At 32.4% G+C, this 20,821-nt stretch overlaps 3 protein-coding genes across 8 annotated transcripts; 2 read left to right on the top strand and 1 right to left on the bottom strand.

The window, feature by feature from the left end:
- The first annotated feature begins 3,676 nt into the window (after nt 1–3,676).
- On the top strand, nt 3,677–6,320 carry LOC17888584 (UDP-glycosyltransferase 86A2). The gene is made up of 2 exons (XM_006294046.2): nt 3,677–4,235; nt 5,366–6,320. Exons 1-2 carry the CDS (start codon nt 3,695–3,697, stop codon nt 6,283–6,285), a joined length of 1,461 nt encoding a protein of 486 aa, XP_006294108.1. The 5' UTR covers nt 3,677–3,694; the 3' UTR covers nt 6,286–6,320.
- A 150-nt stretch (nt 6,321–6,470) lies between these two features.
- Nucleotides 6,471–10,396, bottom strand: LOC17890520 (ABC transporter G family member 3). 2 transcript variants are annotated; one of them, XM_006293697.2, is made up of 12 exons: nt 10,267–10,396; nt 9,370–9,903; nt 9,208–9,287; nt 8,820–9,106; nt 8,551–8,722; nt 8,345–8,458; nt 8,118–8,246; nt 7,836–8,027; nt 7,672–7,758; nt 7,316–7,588; nt 6,954–7,061; nt 6,471–6,872 (listed from the first exon to the last, which is right to left on the bottom strand). In XM_006293697.2, the coding sequence occupies exons 2-12, from the start codon at nt 9,863–9,865 to the stop codon at nt 6,618–6,620; spliced, it is 2,193 nt and encodes a 730-aa protein (XP_006293759.1). In that variant the 5' UTR covers nt 9,866–9,903; nt 10,267–10,396; the 3' UTR covers nt 6,471–6,617. The 2 variants fall into 2 exon arrangements, with proteins under 2 accessions (XP_006293759.1, XP_023639897.1); XM_023784129.1 differs by lacking the exon at nt 10,267–10,396 and adding an exon at nt 10,182–10,218.
- A 4,817-nt stretch (nt 10,397–15,213) lies between these two features.
- On the top strand, nt 15,214–17,479 carry LOC17888872 (SNF1-related protein kinase regulatory subunit beta-3). Of its 5 annotated transcripts, none has more exons than XM_023785049.1 (4): nt 15,214–15,350; nt 15,619–15,682; nt 16,691–16,742; nt 16,841–17,479. In XM_023785049.1, the coding sequence occupies exons 3-4, from the start codon at nt 16,716–16,718 to the stop codon at nt 17,156–17,158; spliced, it is 345 nt and encodes a 114-aa protein (XP_023640817.1). In that variant the 5' UTR covers nt 15,214–15,350; nt 15,619–15,682; nt 16,691–16,715; the 3' UTR covers nt 17,159–17,479. The 5 variants fall into 5 exon arrangements, with proteins under 5 accessions (XP_023640817.1, XP_006295263.1, XP_023640818.1 ...); XM_006295201.2 differs by having other exon boundaries at nt 15,214–15,361; XM_023785050.1 differs by lacking the exon at nt 15,619–15,682 and having other exon boundaries at nt 15,214–15,361.
- Nucleotides 17,480–20,821: the final 3,342 nt, after the last annotated feature.

Below are 20,821 nucleotides of genomic sequence, written 5' to 3'. Positions count from 1 at the left end.
AAAACAACTGTTAATTTGAATTGACTATGAAAGAAAATATAACATAAATAAAGAACAAAGATTTGATGACAAAAAAAAAAGAGTAAAAAAAAGTTGACAAAAAAAAGAAAAAGAGAAAAAAAAGAGAAAAGGAAGAAGAAAAATTATAATTGTGGAGATAGAATTAAAAGATCTAGTTAAGTGGCAATTTTGATAACAAATGAACTTTATTAGGCTAAAATTGTACTATATTTTCCTTAAATAATTGAATCTTAATTGAATCTTGAGAAAGTTACTGTGATTACTTTGTACAAAGTGTCTACGAGTGCAATTATCTTTTTTGGTAAGGCAAAAAAAATCAATTATTCTTCTCGTAGCTTTCAAAACACAGCTTCACGGTAAGATATAAACATTAATATTATAAAATCACTTTTTTTAAAAAATATAAAAATTAATTTTATAAAATAATGGTAATAATATTATAATGTAACCTCATTACGGTAAAACCTATAAAGAACCTCCGAGATTTCGTAGAGCTAGCTTTCAACGCACACCGTCACAGCCGCTTGTCTCCTAATTGTCTTGGGACTCGTCGACGATGCATAGCTGACTAAACACAAGTATGTATATCCATAAACGATACTACAATTGATCATCCAATTATCAACGAATAAATGACCAGTTACAAATGGATAAATTATAATATAATAATTCACTTTAAAATATAGCAAAACGCATCTTAAAATGTAAAAAAAATCTAACGACGGTGTATTGCATAAAAATTGATATAAATTATTTTAATATTAACTATATAAAGTGATTAACATGAAAAGAAAAAAAGTGAGAAAGAAGAAAAAAAGAAGAAGGAAAGAATCTATAGAGAGTATGTAGTTAGATGCCATTTTGGTTATTTATAAAAAAATATGGAGGTTACAAATGCACAATATTTTCTCTATACTTCCCTAAGTTTGGAAAGTGACTAATAATGCTAAATGTTTTTCAAAAGTGACTGTAATTGCAAATAACTCTTATATAGGTTGGGTTTCCACTTAACGTCGCCTTTACAAAGACACCCTTTTTTTGAGTTCAGGTCAAATAAAGTAGTTGATCAAGAATTGATTGATCAAGTTTATCCATCAAGATATATTGGGCTGGATCAGTAATATAACATCGAATAAAAATTTTCAGATTTTTTAATCAAACAAAATGAAATTTAATGTTGACAAAAAAGGAAATTTAATATAATTTCTTCCAATCCATAAATATGATTTACAAAATGTATTAATTATTAGTTAATATATTTATAAATTTCTTATGAATTTCTTATTTTTATTTTATTTTGGTACATGTAAATTTATTAGACCATGTTATAAGTTTGGCATATAAATATTTTTTCATATGTATATAATTTGATGTTTCTAAAATTTGTATCTTTATTCTTTTGAAGTAATTCAATTTTACTAACTCTAATATCGTTATTCAACAAAATCAGTCTCTTATATTAGGACAAGAAATAGTGGGTACGGATGGAAACAGATGATTCAGATAATGAAAAACACTACTCAAACTATAATTGAGAAAAATTAAAAGAGGACATGAATTTTGGATAACACTACGAAATCAAAAAAATTGGGCATGGATATTCAGTTCTCAAAATTTCTTTAATTTGAGCAAGGAAATTGACTTTTAGACATGTAACGATCACTTTTGAGAATTTTGGGTATTTTTGAAAAAATATAGATAATTATATTTTTTTGCAAAAATGCCATTAATTTATTCATTAAAAATAGTATTCATAAGGGAATACAAGTTTTCCGTCTAAATCCCTTATTCAACCCTTTACATTTTTTTCTTTTTGAATAGGTAACTATTTACATGATAGCGTTTACGAGATGAAGAATTTATAAGAAAATACAGAACCGAGGGGTTAAATTTTACATTTCCAAAAAGATGCATGTATGTTATATACAAACGTGAAATAACCCAATCTAAATATCGAATTCAAATCCAATTAAAAACTCCTAATCAAACTCTTTAAAATGTTTTGTTTTGTTTTGTTTGTTTCCTTCATTTAAGGTTGGGTAAATTGCTAAATAAATAAATAAATAAAAACCTTGGATTATCTTCCAATGGATTATGATATGTTTGTGTGGTTGACAAAAGACTTTGAAAACTTATTTTTTGATACATTCATAAGTATATACATTACTTCAGAAAAAATATCAATACATAAAAGGTGTGTCCATAAATTATATTCTTTTTTTTTTGTCATCAAAAGAAAGTTGTAGAGTAGCTCAAACGAGCCAATCCAAAGGACAATTGTTAACAAACTTGACAAGTTGCGGAGAAGATCGCACATGGCGAGCTAGAGAGTCCGCTTTTACATTCAGATTTCGTGAAATAATTATATTCGTAATCAAATATTCTTCTAAATGATTCATATAGGGGAATTCGTATAAACTTTAGAGGAATATTAATATCTATATTTCCTCTCTTCTCCTTCCGCCACGTCAGCGGCACATCATCCACCACATCATCATTTTTCTTTTTACTAATTCCAAAAAAATATGGGCTTGAGGTCCAACACTTCCACAACAATCAAAATACAAAATCTAAAAAAGCACGGGCCTGAGGTCCAACACATAATAATCAAACCGGTTATAAAAAGCAGAAAAATATGGGATACACGAGTTTGGAGCTGGATGATTAAACGGAACAGGGAAAACATTTTCTAGAACCATCGTTTACAAGAGCGACACATCTGCAACAACGATACCGATTTCAATATCATTGGCTGGAATACACGGGTTCGAACGTAGGAAAAAACGGGAAACAAGCCAGATCCTAGAATATATCAAACCCAAACACTGTAAACTTTATCTCTTTAATCACATACTTAGTAAAAAGAGAGAATACCGCATAAATTTTCCATCGACCTCTAACGAATACCAAATGATGATAAACATTCCAAATACTAAATTATTATAAAATTGAAAAAATAATCGATAAGAAAAATAGAATAACAAAAAATAACAACAGTAAAAAGCCAACAAAACAAACAATGCAAAACAAAAAAACAACGAAAAATTATAATATAACTAAAAATAAAATAAAAAATTTTATAAACCTCCCGCGTGCAGTCCGGGTCAACAACTAGTATAATATATAATAAACCCCAAAAAAAAACTTAATTACTCATCTTTCATTTTCTTCAACATAATCGAATAGATCAGCCTTTATCTTTCTCGTTTACGATTATAGAATATAAAATTGACAAATTAACCAATTTGACTAAACAACTCCAAAACTTAAGCCCATCCTAATCACCCACATGGTCATAAACATTTCCATTGGAACTAGATTTTCTCCATGACATCTTACTGGATTTTAGATGATTTTTTTTTTTTTGGTTTAAGGAACAAATAGTTAAATTATATTAATCAAAATCTAAGAAAGTAGAATAAAAAAAGGAAGAAAAATTAAATGCATAGAAATGCCACTAACCATCCACTTCAATGGCTATTTCCGCGAATCAATGCAAAGTCATTCATTTATTCCCAACTTGCCCCATATGTTTTTTTTTCTTTTTTCTTTTTCTTAATCACAGATTCTTCTCTCATTTTCTTATATTTTAATTCCAAAAACCAAAAATTATAACCTTTAAATTTCTCTCAATCTTTCTTCATCTTCTCCTCTCTCCACAAAACCCATTTTAATGGCAGACGTTAAAAACCCTAAAAACCATCATCATCATCATCATCACCATCTTCATGCTCTCTTGATCCCATATCCATTCCAAGGACATGTGAACCCTTTTGTACAGTTAGCCATCAAGCTAGCTTCACAAGGGATCACCGTCACGTTCGTCAACACTCATTACATCCACCACCAGATCACAAACGGCTCCGATGGAGATATCTTCGCCGGGGTTAGGTCAGAGTCCGGTCTTGACATAAGGTACGCTACGGTCTCCGATGGTCTACCTGTCGGGTTTGACAGGTCGTTGAACCATGACACGTACCAGTCGTCTCTGTTGCACGTGTTCTACGCGCATGTGGAAGAGCTAGTGGCGAGTCTTGTCGGAGGAGACGACGGTGTGAATGTTATGATCGCCGACACGTTCTTTGTTTGGCCGTCGGTGGTTGCTAGGAAGTTTGGTTTGGTTTGTGTATCGTTTTGGACCGAAGCTGCTTTAGTTTTCTCTCTTTATTACCATATGGATCTGCTTCGTAGTCATGGCCATTTTGGTTCTCAAGGTATTTTTTTTTCTTCTTCTTTAATTATTTTATCATTTTTTTGTTTGTTGTTTTGTATCGTTTTTAATTGTTTCCTATATTTGTTTCATTGATAGTAACGGTAGTAGATCTTTCAAATTTCAAGAAGACATATTGTTTTTTGGGGTCTTGGTCAACGTCTATAATTATTTTGAATTTGTAAAAGATAGATTTTGAGAAAAAAATAAATATAATAATTAGTGAGCATTTCATTGCATGTTTGTCGATCTAGTTTTCGAATATTCTGTTAGTAATGGTGATTACTTTATCATTTAGACAGCTTGGACATAAGGTTTTTGTTTTCGTATGATTTTTGATTTTTTGAAACATTTTAATGTTGACAAATATATATATATATATATATATATATATATATATGTATTTTGTTGTTGACAAAAAAAATCATTTTATTGAATATAGTTTTTATTAAAGAAAATTCATATACACCAAACTTTACATTTTTTATACTTTTAAGTCAATGACTTTTATTATTTACGTAAATAGTTGTATAGTTGATTAACAAAAAAAAAAAATTCCCTTAAAATGATTAACTGCGTGAATTTTTTTAATATGTATTTATATTATTCTAAATATTCACACTATATTATCAGAAAAAATAAGATCACACTATTTTATCAAATATCTTGATATTTCATAAAATTAAACTATATTTCATAAAATTAAATTATAGAATTTCACTTTTAATAAAAAAATTAAAGAAATCTTATTTGTCCTTCTTTTTTATTTTAATTTTACTATCACAAATATTTCTACTAGAAAAATTTCATATTTTTTGTTTTTGTTTTTTTGGTGTGTTGTAACTTTCTTCAAATTAAATTATTCATAAAAGCGTTACGATTAGCCGACCAAAAAGGAAAAAAAATAAATATAAAAGTAATCGTAACGATATAAATATGCGGAAAATAATTAAAAGCCAGTAGGGACTTAACCATAAAAGCGTAGGGACTTTACTTTTGTCATGTAATGATGCATGTGAATTATGTCAGACGAATTCACTTTTATGATTTATTATTTTTTATAATTTACAAAACTCCTCCTTATATTTCCTTAATTATCTAAATCTCCCCCGTAACTTTTGTTTCCTGTCTCAGAAACCCGCCGCGATCTAATCGACTATATCCCCGGAGTCGCCGCGATAAACCCGAAAGACACGGCGTCGTATCTTCAAGAAACAGATACTTCATCAGTAGTTCATCAGATCATCTTCAAAGCATTCGAAGACGTGAAAAAAGTCGACTTTGTACTCTGTAACACGATCCAACAATTCGAAGACAAAACAATCAAAGCACTCAACTCAAAGATCCCATTCTACGCGGTCGGACCAATCATCCCGTTACATCTCCAGTCTGGTTCTTCAGTCACAACATCACTCTGGTCTGAATCAGATTGTACACAATGGCTCAACACTAAACCAAAAAGCTCTGTTCTTTACGTCTCATTCGGTAGCTACGCTCACGTTACTAAGAAAGATCTTGTCGAGATAGCTCACGGGATATTACAGAGTAAAGTTAACTTCGTTTGGGTGGTTAGACCAGACATTGTTAGTTCAGATGAGACAAACCCATTACCAGAAGGGTTTGAGAAAGAAGCTGGAGACCGTGGGATTGTGATACCATGGTGTTGTCAGATGACGGTTCTGTCACACGACAGTGTTGGTGGGTTTCTAACACATTGTGGTTGGAACTCGATACTTGAGACGATTTGGTGTGAGGTTCCTGTGTTGTGTTTCCCTTTGTTGACTGATCAGGTTACGAATAGGAAGCTTGTGGTTGATGATTGGGAGATTGGGATCAATCTTTGTGAAGATCGGAGTGATTTTGGGAGAGATGAAGTTGCGAGGAATATTAACCGTTTGATGTGTGGTGTTTCTAAGGAGAAGATCGGACGGGTGAAAATGAGTTTGGAAGGTGCGGTGAGAAACAGTGGATCATCTTCTGAGATGAACTTGGGTTTGTTTATTGATGGCCTTATGGCTAAGGTTGGTTTATCTAATGGTAATGGGAAAGCTTAATTTTATGAAAACAAAAAAAAAAGTGTTATTAAACTTTTGTCAAATTTTTGTTTCCAAGAAACTAATATGCTTTTAAATTAAATTTTTGTTTATTACTCTAAAACTCTACTCTGAAAAAATGTTAATCACAAATCTCTAAAACATATATACACAACCAAAAATGGTGATTTTGTTATCCATGCAAATGAATCTCAAGAAATGTTTTTATATATATTACAGTTTCTGTCTCTGTCTACCCAAATTTCTAGAAAATATAAAAAAACAAAAGATATCTGTTTTCATTTTCAACTATTAAAATTACAAAAGAGACTAGAGTAAATATTATCTAAAATCTACCTAGAAGTGTTACTTTTCTTATGACTAAGCAGTGAACGACCAGAAACGTTCTTGTTTAGGCCAAAACGTAGTAGAACATAAACAAGAAGACGGTAGCCAAAAGCCATAGCCAGAAGCACAAGCATGTTACGCCATTTGGAGTTTTTGTCTGGAGATATCTGGTAGTTTCCTCGAATCGCCTCGTAACCCGATATACTCCTCACTTCTCCAACCGCAAACACTTCTCCGAGGTACTCGTTCTCTAAGAGACCCTGCAAATCGTACAAAGAATGTGATTTTGAGTTTTCCCCATAAGAATATAAGATTGCTTTCTAGAGTATTGAATATGTAACCTCAATGGAGTAAGTGTGGAAAGAGATGTAAGCGAACGGGTAAGTCCAGACGGGTTTTGGCAAGGCGTTGCGAATTCTGAAGTGGCCTGCCGCTAGCATCATGAGCAGCTGCAATAATGCATAGGAAGAATGCAAGATCAAATCATTAAGCATGAATAATTCATTTCTAAAGACAATTGATAGCCTTTACTAATCAGTAATCACCTACATGCACTCCAATTCTCATTGGCTTAGGCTAAGATTACTATTCTATTTTCTCTAAGTTGTAAATCAAGTCAACTCTATAATATACAAGAAGAATAGTGGAAGACATAATCTTAAATTTGATATAAAAAAAAGTCAATTTGAAAGACACAACTCACGTGTACAGAGATGAGAGTCAATGTGCTCCAGTAAACATCTCGCCAAATGCAAGCAATGGAGAGCATCAGTCCTTCATTCACCAATAGGCACATAAAGAAGTTGAGCACAAAGTACATCAACAAGCTGAAATCGTCTCTTAACCCGACCATGAAGTAGAACACAAGACTTGAGGAAATGGACATGAGAAACAAGAACGGTATGCTTCCCAGAAACTGCCCTACTAAGAAGACAAAAGCACCCGAATGCTGGTTCGATGCTTCACTTCTATATATCTATTAAAAGATGAAAGTAAAACTTCAGAGCTCAAACGAAATGTGATCAACGATGAGAGAAATCAAGAAGAAGAAATAGTTACCTTAATTTCTTTCAATAGTGAAGGTATTCCAGCAATTCCCAATAGTGAAGCAAAGGAGACAAAAACAAACACAGCAGCAACTCTTGTCTGTATATACATCGAACAATAAATTGCATGTTTTGGTAATCAAATGTGACATGTTGTGAATTGTTTAGAAGACTTACTGCAACAGAAGACAAAGAATGACCCAAGCCAGAATATAAAGTGCCAATACTAAGTGTAAGAATCATGTAAAGAATAAGTCTGAGCCAATAGTATTTCCATTCCCTCGACATAACTAGAAGCGATCTCCAAGTGAGCACTGCAACACGTGTAGCAGCACCGGCTTTTCCCTTGGATTTAAGCTGTGTACCCTCCTGCAAAAAAAAAAAAACAAAGATGTTATAGGAAACAAAAAGAAACTTAGATATATAAGAACCAAAAATGTACCAGTAGACAACTATTACCCTTTCGGTAAGTTTAGATATCATAGCCTCGACAGAATCAGCATCTGCAGATGATTTATAAGTCGCCTCGAGAGTGCGAATGGCAACAGCAGTATCCATATTCACTGCTGAAAAGTCCCCATTATCGTCCTGTCATTTTTATTTAACTCATATCAGGAAATTGATGTTACAAGAAACAAGAAAGAAGCACAAACGAACAAACTCTAGTTGTATAATGGTGAATGTACCTGCCAGTTTTTGCACATTGCAATAATCCTATCGAAATCTGTATTAATCGCCCGCAAAAAATGATCTGATGGACTTTGCATTATCGGGCATGGGAATCCAGCATTTGAAAAATGCTTCAAGAATTACAAGTAAACATAATGATTTAGAGAGTGATCTTATGGCCTTGACATGAGAATATAATAAATTCAAAACACTTTATATTTACCTGTAAGCAAGCTAGTGTCTCCCCAAAGAATAGTGTGTTTCCATTTGATAGAAGGCAGATTCTATCAAATAAACCAAACACTTCAGTGCTGCTTTGATAAATCGTGAATACAAGAGTACATCCCATACTTGCAAGCTTCTTTAGCGTTACCATCATAAGCAGTGCAGAAACACTATAAAGAGAGCAAAAGAGATAATTTTAGAATGCAAGATTATAACCTTGTAGTAGAGGGCAGAGATGAGAAGATAAGTCTAGCAAATGTTTAAAACCTGTCAAGATGATAAAGAGGCTCATCAATGAATAAGATATGTGGTCGCATCACAAGTTCACGAGCAATAGACACACGTCTTCTTTCACCACTTCGAAGGCCCTTCATGTAACAGTGACCACCAATCAATTTGTTTGCATAATCACTCAGAGACATCGCTTGTATCGCATCTTCCACAACACTCCTTTTCTGAAAGAGGAAACCTGGAAGCTGAAGCAGCGCCGAATAGTATAGGAATTCACGAACTGTTAGCGATCCAATCAGTTGTGTTTCCCTCTCAACAAATCCCTACAACAAAGCCAAGAAAAAGAACAACAAAGAAAACATTAACAAACCGAATGAAACAAAAAAAAAAGATCAAGAAAACTATATAGACGGTAGTGACTCACATAGGATCCATAAGGCATATGTGATTTTGAACCATTCACAAACACCTCACCATACATTTTAGCTGAAGGAGGCAATCTTCCTATAAAAGATGAGACTAGGTCAAGTGAAATAAACATACAACTAACAATGAATCAATTGAAAAATACTCATTACATTATTACCAGCAAGTGCTCTCAATAGAGTAGACTTCCCGGACTTCGCAGGACCCATAATAACAGTCATAGTCCCGGGAAAAGCATAACCATTCGAACTCTTGACAACCTTATCAGAATATTTCCTCTTCCCTTTCATAGTAACAGTCAAATCTTTCCACGCAATAGAAGCACCCGCAATTTTCCTAACAACAGCTGATCCACCTTCAGGCACAGGAGGAGGAGAAGCCATTGATCCGCTATTCATCTTCGAAAGCGAAGGAGAAATAGGCGTCGCTGTAGCGTCGTTAATAGAATCGCCACCATTACCAGCTTCATCTTCCATTCTTGAATCAACATCAGGTGTGTCTTCCCATTCAGGAGAATCCTCAAATGATATAGGTTGTCGAAGAGAACCGGGTTTTCTTACATAGAAAAAGTGACTTGATGGGACTCTACTAGTAGGACTACTTGCAGATGAAGATGATGAACGGTATAAATCTGATTGAGACTGTATCTCCTCCATTCTTGAATAATCAAGAACACAAAATGTCCAAAAACAAACTACACAATGCAACCAAAAACATAAAAGGCTAATAAGTAAAGTGACTATACTGTGAAGCATTAAAATGGGAAGTTACTGTAAATTGAAAAAATCTAAGCTTTTTTTGTTCTTTCCATAAGCTAACTAAATTACAGTTTAATGACTAAACGAAGTACAAAACGAGAAGTGAGTACTAATTAAGTAACTTAGCACAAAAAGCCCTAATTTTTTCAATTTCTGCATTATTGAGAGCCCTGAAGAAGATGATAACTTCAAGTTCGTAGCTTTTTCTCAGTACCTAAAAACGAAGACAGAGCAGAAGAAGCAAGAGACCCAGTTCGAGTAATGATGAGAACAAGACAGAGGAAGAGACAAAGACAAACCTGGATCTGAAAGAAAGGCAGAGACGCACAGAGAAATGGGGAATCTCTTATTGGGAGTAGTATAGTTTGATTTTGTTGAAGAGAGAGCAAAGAAGTGAGCTCTCAAGTCACTCTAACCTCTTTCGGGTTCTGCAAATATAGAAATAAAAATGGATTGGGATTTGTTTTTTGTTTTGTCTGAAAACTGAAAACCAAAATGTTTTGACAAATTACCAAAAAAAAATTAAGAAAATTTCTTATTTTTCCAAACTCAAAGAGAAAAAAGAAAAAGAACATAAATTTATAATACTATATAAAAAAAGAGAATTGCATTTAAAGGAATTAATGTTTCTAGACTATTGTGAAAGTATGATCATTTCTTCAAAATTGGCAATTATTGCAATTTATTTGTCCTTTGAATATATAAAGTTATTTAAGGGGTTTAGCTTTTTTTTTGCAATTTATTTGTCCTTTGAATCTATTGTTCTAAATAATGCTTATTTTCGCAATTTATTTGTCCTTTGAATCAACTTTAAGCTTTAGATATCTGACCAAAGGTTTTTGGCCTAGTGCTTTTTGTACTTATGCAAATAAAATGCTGAGATTTTTCAAACTTTATAGTAAGAAAAATCGAAATATCTTGCTTTTTTGGTCTTTTTATTCAGTAAAACAAATCGTGATATCAATTGAAAACAGAATTTGTCTTTGGTTCATTGGTTATCATAAAATCAAGCAAATTATTAAAAGAAGAAAAGAAAATATTTGGAAGGTTTACAAAAAAAAATATTTTCAGTGGTTAGGTGATTTTGAGCCCCAAGATGTATTGTATTGTATCCAAAAAGGAAACACATTTGCGTTTTATTGAAGTTTGGTTAAGTTTTTTAAGTGGGCTTGAACAAGTAAAATGGCCCATATACAAATTTTGCAATTATTGTTCTTTTTTTTTTCTCTCATCATTTGCATTGAATCCGATCACGTGATACATGTTCGAGTAAAATAGTGTGATCGGTATGATCAACTTAAAGAAAATGCATCAACTTAGAGTGAATCGTTGTTGATAGGCTGCGCAACGCAGGTGGTTTCGTCGATCACAAATCCTTCCCATCTCGAAGTTGGACTATACAATACTACATAGGTGTTCCAAGTGTGTCATTCCTCATTTTATGCATCTCACTCAAAGATTAAAGCTTATGCACTATTTGCGATTAAGGTTGATTAATTTTTTCTCTAATTATTTCCCATTGACTAGACTTTTACTTTGCATTTGCATGACTCACTACTTCTAGTGGTTCTTGGATAATGCTCCTATTTTTTCTTCATTTCTTGTATTCATGCTTACATTTTTTTCTTATTTTGTTTCTAATTTATAAAACAATTGATAATGAAATTTTTGGCCTTTTTTTAGTTTTGCCTGTTTTGGTACCATTCACCTCTATTTTCTTTGACTGATAATGGCATTTTTTTGCCACTTAAAATATATATATTTATAAGGGGAAACATATTCATCATCATGGCAAGGTTCTTGCACTTAAAATTTATATAAGGTCCTCTCATGTGTAAATCTTAAGTGCAAGAACCTTGCATTGATTATGCTCTTAAGAAAAAAATATAAGAACCCCCTTAAATTGTTAAGAATTTGGTTTTTCTTTTGATAAAATGTTCTGACCTATCCAACGCAAGTGGCTTGATTTTGTATGAGAGAACTTGTAAGGGAACTAAGGAAGAGATTATCAAGATCATGAGTTTGAATAGAACTGGCCTTAACATGTTCTTGAGGGGTAACAAACGAACCTTACATATTTTTCTTGATTCCATGAATAAAAAACAAAAAGAAAGAAAGAAAGAGAAGTTATTAAGAAAAAAGAAATAATAGAATTAACACATAACTTGCATTGCATATACGTCTTCATAATTATCGACACCAAAAGAATCAACACATATATATATATATCATTCAATTATTTGTTTAAATTCTCGAATATATAGAAAATAGGATTAATCAAGGCGGTATCTTAGACCGAGATGTGACTTTGGATGATGAACACTTCACCGAAACAAGAGGCTGATAATTTACGAACCGGCTCGGAGCTGATCTTGGTCGGAACCCTTTAGGCATACAACTCTTTACTTCTGTCCCACGGTAAATCTGATTCCTCGGATTCAATTTGACAGTGTTATCCACCGATAAAGGCATCACTGACGAGCTTGGAACGCTTTCAAGTGGTATCAAACGCCCTCCGGCATATAGAAATACAAGGTTTAGAGTGATGATGATAGTATGAAACCTTGTGTTGAACATTGAGTTTTACTTTGAAGTGATAAGGTTTGCTTCTTGAGAGCTTTAGTATAATGATGTGAGGGAACTATTTATATATAAGTGGCGAGGGAGATATACATTGGTTTAGGGTTAAGGTTCATAAATGGGCTCGTGAGTGATGGCTGGAAACTAAAGATGAGAAGAGAGTTTAAGTAGAAAGATGACAGAGGCAAAATGGCTGGAAAATGTTTGTATTAATCAAAAAAATACGATTTGATTTTATATGTGTGACATAGAGAAACTTTAAAGTGTGTTGATATGGGGTCGGAGAAGATCAGAAAGAGGTAGGGAAGTCCGTGAGTTTCTGATATTACAATCAAAATAAAACATTTGTCTTTGCATTTATGAAATTATGACACACTCACGCACACTTGCCTGAGTTTCAAACTACGGTTTCTCTTGTTTCAAAATGGTTCTTAAGATTGGCCATGATATTTAGAAAACAAAAATATAGTTTATGTGCTTATGTACACGTACGGTTGCATCATGCATGGGCTTTTCTGGACTAGGTTGAAACTGTTGGATTTACAGAGACACGAAAATCTTTCACTAACCATTTTTAATTTTTACATATATTGATGATATACCTAATGAATCCATTCGTGTTGTAGGATTTAGTTTGTATCTTCAGTAATCTTCTATTCATAAAGATAAATATTTTAATTTCGTCTCTCAACAAATTAATAACAGTTTAACATTTTGTTAGAACTAAAGTGGTCATCTTATCTTTGGGTATTAAAACGAATAAACGATGACCTTTAATTGAGATACACACATGTGGTCCAAAAGTTTATAAAAGTCTTCCACTATTGGCTACATGATATATCATGTATGAGATAAATATATATTGCATACGCAAGATCCATCCTGGAAACAAAAATTATTGTTGCGTGGAATATATGTCAACTGGACCAAGATCCAAAATTACTTAGTAGTTAGAAATGCAGGCAGTTTGACTATCTTCTGAGATTAGTCAGAAAACATTTTAAACTCGGGATAGACAATATGGTAGCCCTTCGGAGGGAGAAAATCTACTCTGAAACACTTCGGTGCGTTTCTACCGGAGCTGATCGGATCAACCGATATGGTTAATTAAAAAAAAATTACCATTATGTATGAAATCATAGAACATATTAGAGATTTAGAGACTACCTAAAAGAAGTCCAAATCCATGTCCACAAGCCTAATGAAGTCCATGTGTTTAGGGTTTTGAGATCAACTCAAATTGGAGCTTATAACCCCTTAGTTTTTATACTCAATTTAGTTTTTATCAGTAGAAGAAATGTATAATATAAAAATATAATTAAAATATTAACGAAATAATATAATACAACATGAAATTATTTTCAAAAAAAAAATCATTTTAAAAAGGTTGATCAAGTATTTAGAGTCTCACGCTAGAATTAATGTTATGTTGGTCCGACGAGTATGGGGGTTGGAAATATGGATGTTTCTTAAGGTACATTGCTTGTCCGGAAAACAATGAGAGTGGTGGTTGGAAAAAACCATGTGGGATGTCTAGTTGGTTAAGACATTCCAAAATGTTGGTTGAAAAACCAAGTGGGAGAGTAGAACACTTTGAATTCACTTTCAAGTGGACAAGAATTTATAACACTCCAAAATCGCTCTAGGAACAAAAGGGTCTTCATGAAGCAAAAGCGTCGAGTTGATGGACTTGGGAAAAAACCTATGGAACTTGCAAGAAGAGTGAGATGAGTCACATATTCAAGAAAGTGTAGATTATTAGATTATCTAAGCATAGAGGACGATAAAGGAAAGCAAAAAAAAAGGAGACCCGAGAGAAGAAAAGGATACTCAAAGACACTTGATGAGCATAGACTAGTTATATTTCCAAAGTCTTCTTATATGTACGTTCTCTTGACAAACCAATGATATAAGTTATATGGAGATCGACCAAATTAAAAATGTTGTCTCACATCGTAACACCAAACAGAAGACGACTCTACCATTCTCGTCACACGTCCACCCTCCAACCAAACAATACTTTGGCATCCACACAAAGCTAAGCCAAAGCCGAGAGCTTCACAATGAAAATAAATAATAGAGAAACATATCTTTTTTTTGCTTCTCATTTTTGTTGGTTATACTTATAGATAAACATATACCAACCTAATGTTATGATTTATAAATTTGCTATAATGCACACAATTATTATCATCTAATTTTAAGAGATATATTTTTTTTGAAGTAAAAGAATGTTTTTAATTTTAAGAGATATTCTAAATACATATTAAATATTACTTTCCAATAAAATACTCAAAATAAAACTTTTAATGACCATATATAAAAAAAATTAAAAATTAGTCCAAAATTTTTAAACAGCATTAATGTTTATCAGTTTATGACTCTTTAATTTATTTTTTATCTTATGGTTACTACTACAATACTACAACACCATTGAATCTCATATATTGGATCACTAAAGAAAACACACAAACAAATATAGTAATATCCAGTGGGACTTCTCCTTATTTATAACTATTTTTTTTCAAAAAATAAGCTAATTATTTTACTGGGAATTAAAAAGAAATTTTTTATCTTTCTCTGAAAGAAGAAAAAAATGAATTTAGAGGAAAAAGAAAATATTTTCTTAGGATAGCAAAGTTTGAGCCAATAAGCAAAAACAAAAGCTGATGCTTGTCGCAATTGTGTTCGTCGAGAATCTCAGGAGTCAGGACGAACCCAAATCTTCTTCTCTCTCTCTCTCTCTCGGAGCTCTATTAAAAACCATTCAATCCATTTTAGAGCTCATTTTAGGCTTATTTAAGTAAAAACAGAGTAAACAAACCCTTCTTCTCTTCCTTTCTCTAATTCCATTTCGTCTCCTTCGTTTTTTTGTTTTCTAATTTCTTTGTTTGATTCTCTTATACGAAATTTTCAGTTTTTATCGAAGTTTATTGAATACCCATGATTCAAAGTTTCAATTTTTATGCGAATGATTCCTCAATTTGATGTTCTGTTGATTTCTAGGGTTTGTGTGGGGTTGGGTGTTCTTGTGTAATCGTTTTGATGGGTCTTTAGTGATGATTTTGCAGGTATTGTTTTGAGGATTTGTATAGACTTCCATTGCATATTGAAAGGACTTAGCTTTTTTAAAGGGTGAGTTGTGTAATCCAAGAATCTTGAATACCTCTGAGACATTGTTTTCAATTGTTATGTATCTTTAAGCTTAGTTGTTCTGTTTCAGTTTGTCTGATTTGGTTGCTTAGTGTGTGTGTATTCATCAGATTGTGTTAGGTGTAGCTCTTTCATTTTCTAGGGATTGATATCGTAAAGTTGATTTATGGGATGTGGTTTAGTATTTAGACTTGGATGTGGTTTAGTATTTATGGGATGTTGCTCTTTAAGCTTTAAGTTTCTAGTTTCTTCATCAATCGGAATATAGAATTTGGTTAACCGGTACACTTTGTGGGTTAGTGTCTCATGTAAGGGAATTCTTAATGGTTCTGTCTTGGAATTGTTGGGAACCATAGTGCTTGATATGTTTTCAGTGTAGGAAGTAGGAACAACGCGGTTTTCTTATAGGTTTAACTGGCCTTTAGCAGAGATATCATTCTTATGATGAGTGGCGATACATTAGTAAGATGAAACTGTGCAACGAGTTCATATAATGGTTAAGTTCTGTCAGTGACTCAGTGCACACAGAGAGGAATTAGCTGGGGAATTTGGATGTACATGGTAATAACAATGTAGTTTGTGTCTTCTATAACTGGTCTCTCTTGGTATAATGATCAATATGTTTCATTTCCATCTCTTGTGATCCATTAATTATTGAATCTTTTGTCCAGCATAGTACTTTCTTCAAATAAGGGATTGGGAAAATATGCCAAAGAGAGTGATGTACATTCTCTGGTCCAACTTTTGAAATTGTCCGAGTCTTTGGATCCTTAGTTTGTCTTCGGGATTAGAGTTTCGTTGAATAGATTTACCACTTAAAAAAAAGTCTTACTCTGCCCACAAATAAGAGTTCGCATCATAGTGGACGATATCTTTGTTTGCAATTCAGCCATTTAGCGTTTTGACGGTTAATCAAGTCACAAGATTCTTGATGATCTATTAGCGTACTTACTTTATCGCGGTTAAAATTATGATTGCATTTTGTTTCAGGCACTAAGTGGCAATCTTTTTCAACATGAACAGCCAGAATCCTATTGATCATGTAAGCCACTTATTTTCTCTTTGTCCTGAACCGACAAACCGAATAATTTCTAGTCTCTCTCACTTGAATTTTCATCTTTATCTTATTCTCAAACATAGGAGGACACAACGGTTGTTGGATTTGAGGTACCTGTATCGCCAGTTTCAAGTTACAACAACGTGTACTCCGCAGCAGAAGATGAGACGAGAGATCCCCCAGCTGTACCGCCACATCTTCAACACTCTCTGTTAGGCAATTCGGGTAGCATGGAATTGGCTTGTGCACCACAGAATGTCGTCCTGAACCATCTCTATATCGAAAACCGAGACGCACCAAGATCAGTTGTAGCACTTGGTTTCTCGCATAGGTTCAGATCTAAGTTTGTCACTGTGGTGATATACAAGCCTGTCCAAAGAAGAGGGAACGCTAGTGTTTGAATGATGTGATGATGCCTCTATTGAAATAGTAGTGTTGGGGATCTTGCTGCTTTGTGGATTTAATTTGGTATACAAACTAGCTGATCCAGAAGACTAAATTTTTCATCTTCTCTTTACCGATTTGGTTTAGAAGGTTTCTTCTAGGTAATTCTATTGAAATCATCATTGTTCGAAGTTTATATAAAAAAGTTTTAGGGCCACAAGCTGATGGACTTGGGCATTGTCTCTGTTTGTAATAATAACTCCCTTATTAGATTGGGTTGGTTAACTGAGTTCCAAGTATATCTCTTATTGAAGTTGTGTATTTTAGTGTTTTACTCATATTTGAGTCATTAAGTGATTCCATAAATCTTTACAACAATCATAAACTATCTTAAATTATAATCTATCTATGAATCAAGTAAAATGATGAAGAGATGCAAGAAGAGAAGTAAAATGAATTACAGTTCCATTTGAGTTTTATAATCGATAAGTCAAAACAGTTTCAGAAAGAGGAAATTGTGTTTAATTGCTTATTTCGACTTTTTTTTTATCAATTCTGAAATATGTGCTTTTTTTTTGTGTGGTGAATTGTCAAATGTCACAATTTAATTGGACAAGTGATTTGTGTTTTACAAGATAAAAGATGATTAAAAAAACGATAAAAAAATATTTACTTTTTATTCAAAAGTAACATTATTTTTAACAACGATCAAGTATTGTATAATGAGGTATAAGTATAAGACTGAAAAAACAATGTAAATTAATAGAGATAAATTCATGAAATCAATTTTGCTGTAAAACAAAGGCTGTGAAAAAGAGATAAAATTATTTGTATTTTAACTGAAATTACTTACCTAATAATAATTTTTAACCGTATTTCAACTTGAAAACTGAGTTTACTAAAACCATAGCTTATACCAAACTGGAATATATACTAACAAGCAAAATTAATAATGGAAAAAATAAAATGCATTTAAATTTTCTTGAATTTAAATTTTCTAACCAAAATAGGATCTATTTATGATTTCATACATAAACTAGCAACATTATGAGTTTTTGACATTTTGTTCAGTAGAGAACAAAATACAGTTTTGAAGGTATGCATACTTGTCTTGGATTATATAGTGGAAAATACCGATTCTAAACAGAAACAAAAACTTTTTTTTATTATTATCCTTACAACTTAGACGCATTTTCATTGAACTGTCCGGCCTAGTCAAAAATATTGAGCAAATGTCTAAATATATTTTTGTAATCTCATTACGATTTCTTCACATAACCAGAATGTAAAATCCAAAGTGATCATTGAACACGAGTTTTACTCACAAAAATACATACCTAAATTTTTTGAATTATGACTATGCATTTTTTTTTTTGGGTGAAAATTCCCATCATATGTCTAGAACTGAAATAAAGCCACATTTATTTTCTCAAAAATTGTATAAAACAGCTCCCTCTTTCTAATTTTGTTGCCGTTTAAAGTTTTTCATACAAATTAAACTAGAATTTTTACCAAACAATGTATTATAAATTTAAAACGACAACTATTATGAAACAAATTGTTAACTATAAAACGACGACGAAATATAACAAAAACGTAAATAATATGATTTACTATAGTTGGATTCCATAGCTATTTTTAATCATAGCTATCCTAGAGTTGGTAGAATGTAATTAGGCCTTTAAGGTGCTAAAATTAAAAATAAAAAGCTTTCTTAAACCAAGTTATGAAATAGACAAATACTTATAAAACTAACATATCGCTATCAAATCATATAGCGTAGGTCCATAATCTTTCTTTTTAACTCTTGTGAGTCTTTCTTTTTGAATTCAATAATTTTGGCTCTTCTCATTATCTTTTTCCACTAAATCCTATCCTTTTTGTAATCTTATGCTAGTTTATTTATTATTTTTTTTTTTTGGTTAAACCAAGTATATATTTTCGGAAATTTGGACTTAAAAAATAACAAGAAAAATATTTAAAAAGCTTTGTGATGTGGCATATATATCTGACACACTGAATTACTCGATTTAGTTTAAACTTTTTTTTTTTCATATGAAATTTTTCTTTGTCATCTAAAGGAAAATGCAAAAAAGTGTCTTCCACTTGATTTGTCGAGACAGAGCAGCCAATGAGGATTTGAAACGTTTTAATGAGTACTCATAGTTTGGCTGACTAATGTGCATCGACACAAATGTGTGCTTCTCTCATCATGAGATTCCATTAGTTACCATTTTCTTTTCGGCGCATCAAACACACATTTCTTTACTAATCTTTTTATCTTTCTTTCCCTTTGACAAGTCTTTTTAAAATGCAATGATATATTCTCTCCATTGTAATCTTGACAAAACAAAATAGGAGAAAGAGAGAGGGGGGACCTGATTGAGGGGTGATAGAGTTGTTGGTCCATGGCTCTGTCCTTTGAGGCCATTGATCACGTGGCGAGGAGTGTCTTACTGGTGCACTTTTATGAAAACAACCATGAGTGTCACGTGAGATACCATTGGGGCTATTGGTCCACCTCACCTCATTGGAGCCATGTCATTACACTTTGTCTGTATACTTGTTTAGCTCTCTCTTCATAAATGAACTTAGGAGTTAGGAAACCAACAAATAAAACAAAACATTTCATTGTGTGCAAGAATCAATGTCTTTAGGAAAAGTCTTATATAAATGAACTCGAAGTGGTTATATGAGAAGAAAATGAATACAATTTTAACTAGATATATTTGCAAAGCTGAGTATAAAAATCTTGTCCATAATAGATCCACAAAATTTCTAGGAATGAATGGAATAAAAAATTATTTTATCAACCATTAATTGTAGCACTCAATTAAAGAAGATACAATGGAAAACAAGACGAAACATGTGTCTTCCATTATTTTAATCTAAAATAACTTAAAAGACGCACAAAACACGTTAAAACATACACAAAAACTCTATATAACTTCTAAAATATAAGAAGATTCACTTATACACTAAATGCAACAAAACACAATAGAAATACCAATATAATATGATAAAAAGGATATTAAAAACCATAATAAAGCTATAAATATGAAGTGTGCTAAACTAAAAATGATTGTTCGAACGAAGATTGTTAACTCTTAAGTCATATAACAAAAGACTCTATGGCTTTTCGATATAAACTACAAGATTAGCCCTTAATTATTATGATTACATCGAATATGTTTTTGATGTTTTCTAAAATGCTTTTCCAAGTATTCGAATGATGTTTCATGTTTTTGGTTTATGTATGTTTAACCTTTAACTGTGAGTGTTGCATTGCAACTGATGTTTTTTAGAAAAATTGTATCTTCGAATTAAACAACTTAATTTTTCTGTCTTTTAAGTGTAATTGTTGTGTTGTGTAATGTGTAAAGGGGAAAAGAGGTGGCTAGAGAAATCATGAGGGTTTGATGCGACCACGTCACAGGCAAGGCCAAGTGGCCAACAGCTTGTTCACAAAATCTGCACCTATCTACTTCAAACCGTACGGACTTTGGGGTCCCTTTCAGGTGAACTGGGCCTGCCTTATACGAATCAAAGATACTTTCTAATATTTTGGACAATGCAATCAAAGATAGAAAAAAATATGGAATTTGATGTCATGCGCATACCCACTAGATATAAGATATTGTTCCATTAGAGTTAAATTTATAATCTGCTTAGATTATGTA

This window comes from Capsella rubella, unplaced genomic scaffold, assembly GCF_000375325.1.
Source record: "Capsella rubella cultivar Monte Gargano unplaced genomic scaffold, Caprub1_0 scaffold_4, whole genome shotgun sequence".
NCBI classification, from domain to species: Eukaryota; Viridiplantae; Streptophyta; class Magnoliopsida; order Brassicales; family Brassicaceae; genus Capsella; species Capsella rubella.
The sequence above is the reverse complement of the archived record's forward strand: the minus strand, read 5'-3'. Positions and strand labels throughout refer to the sequence as shown.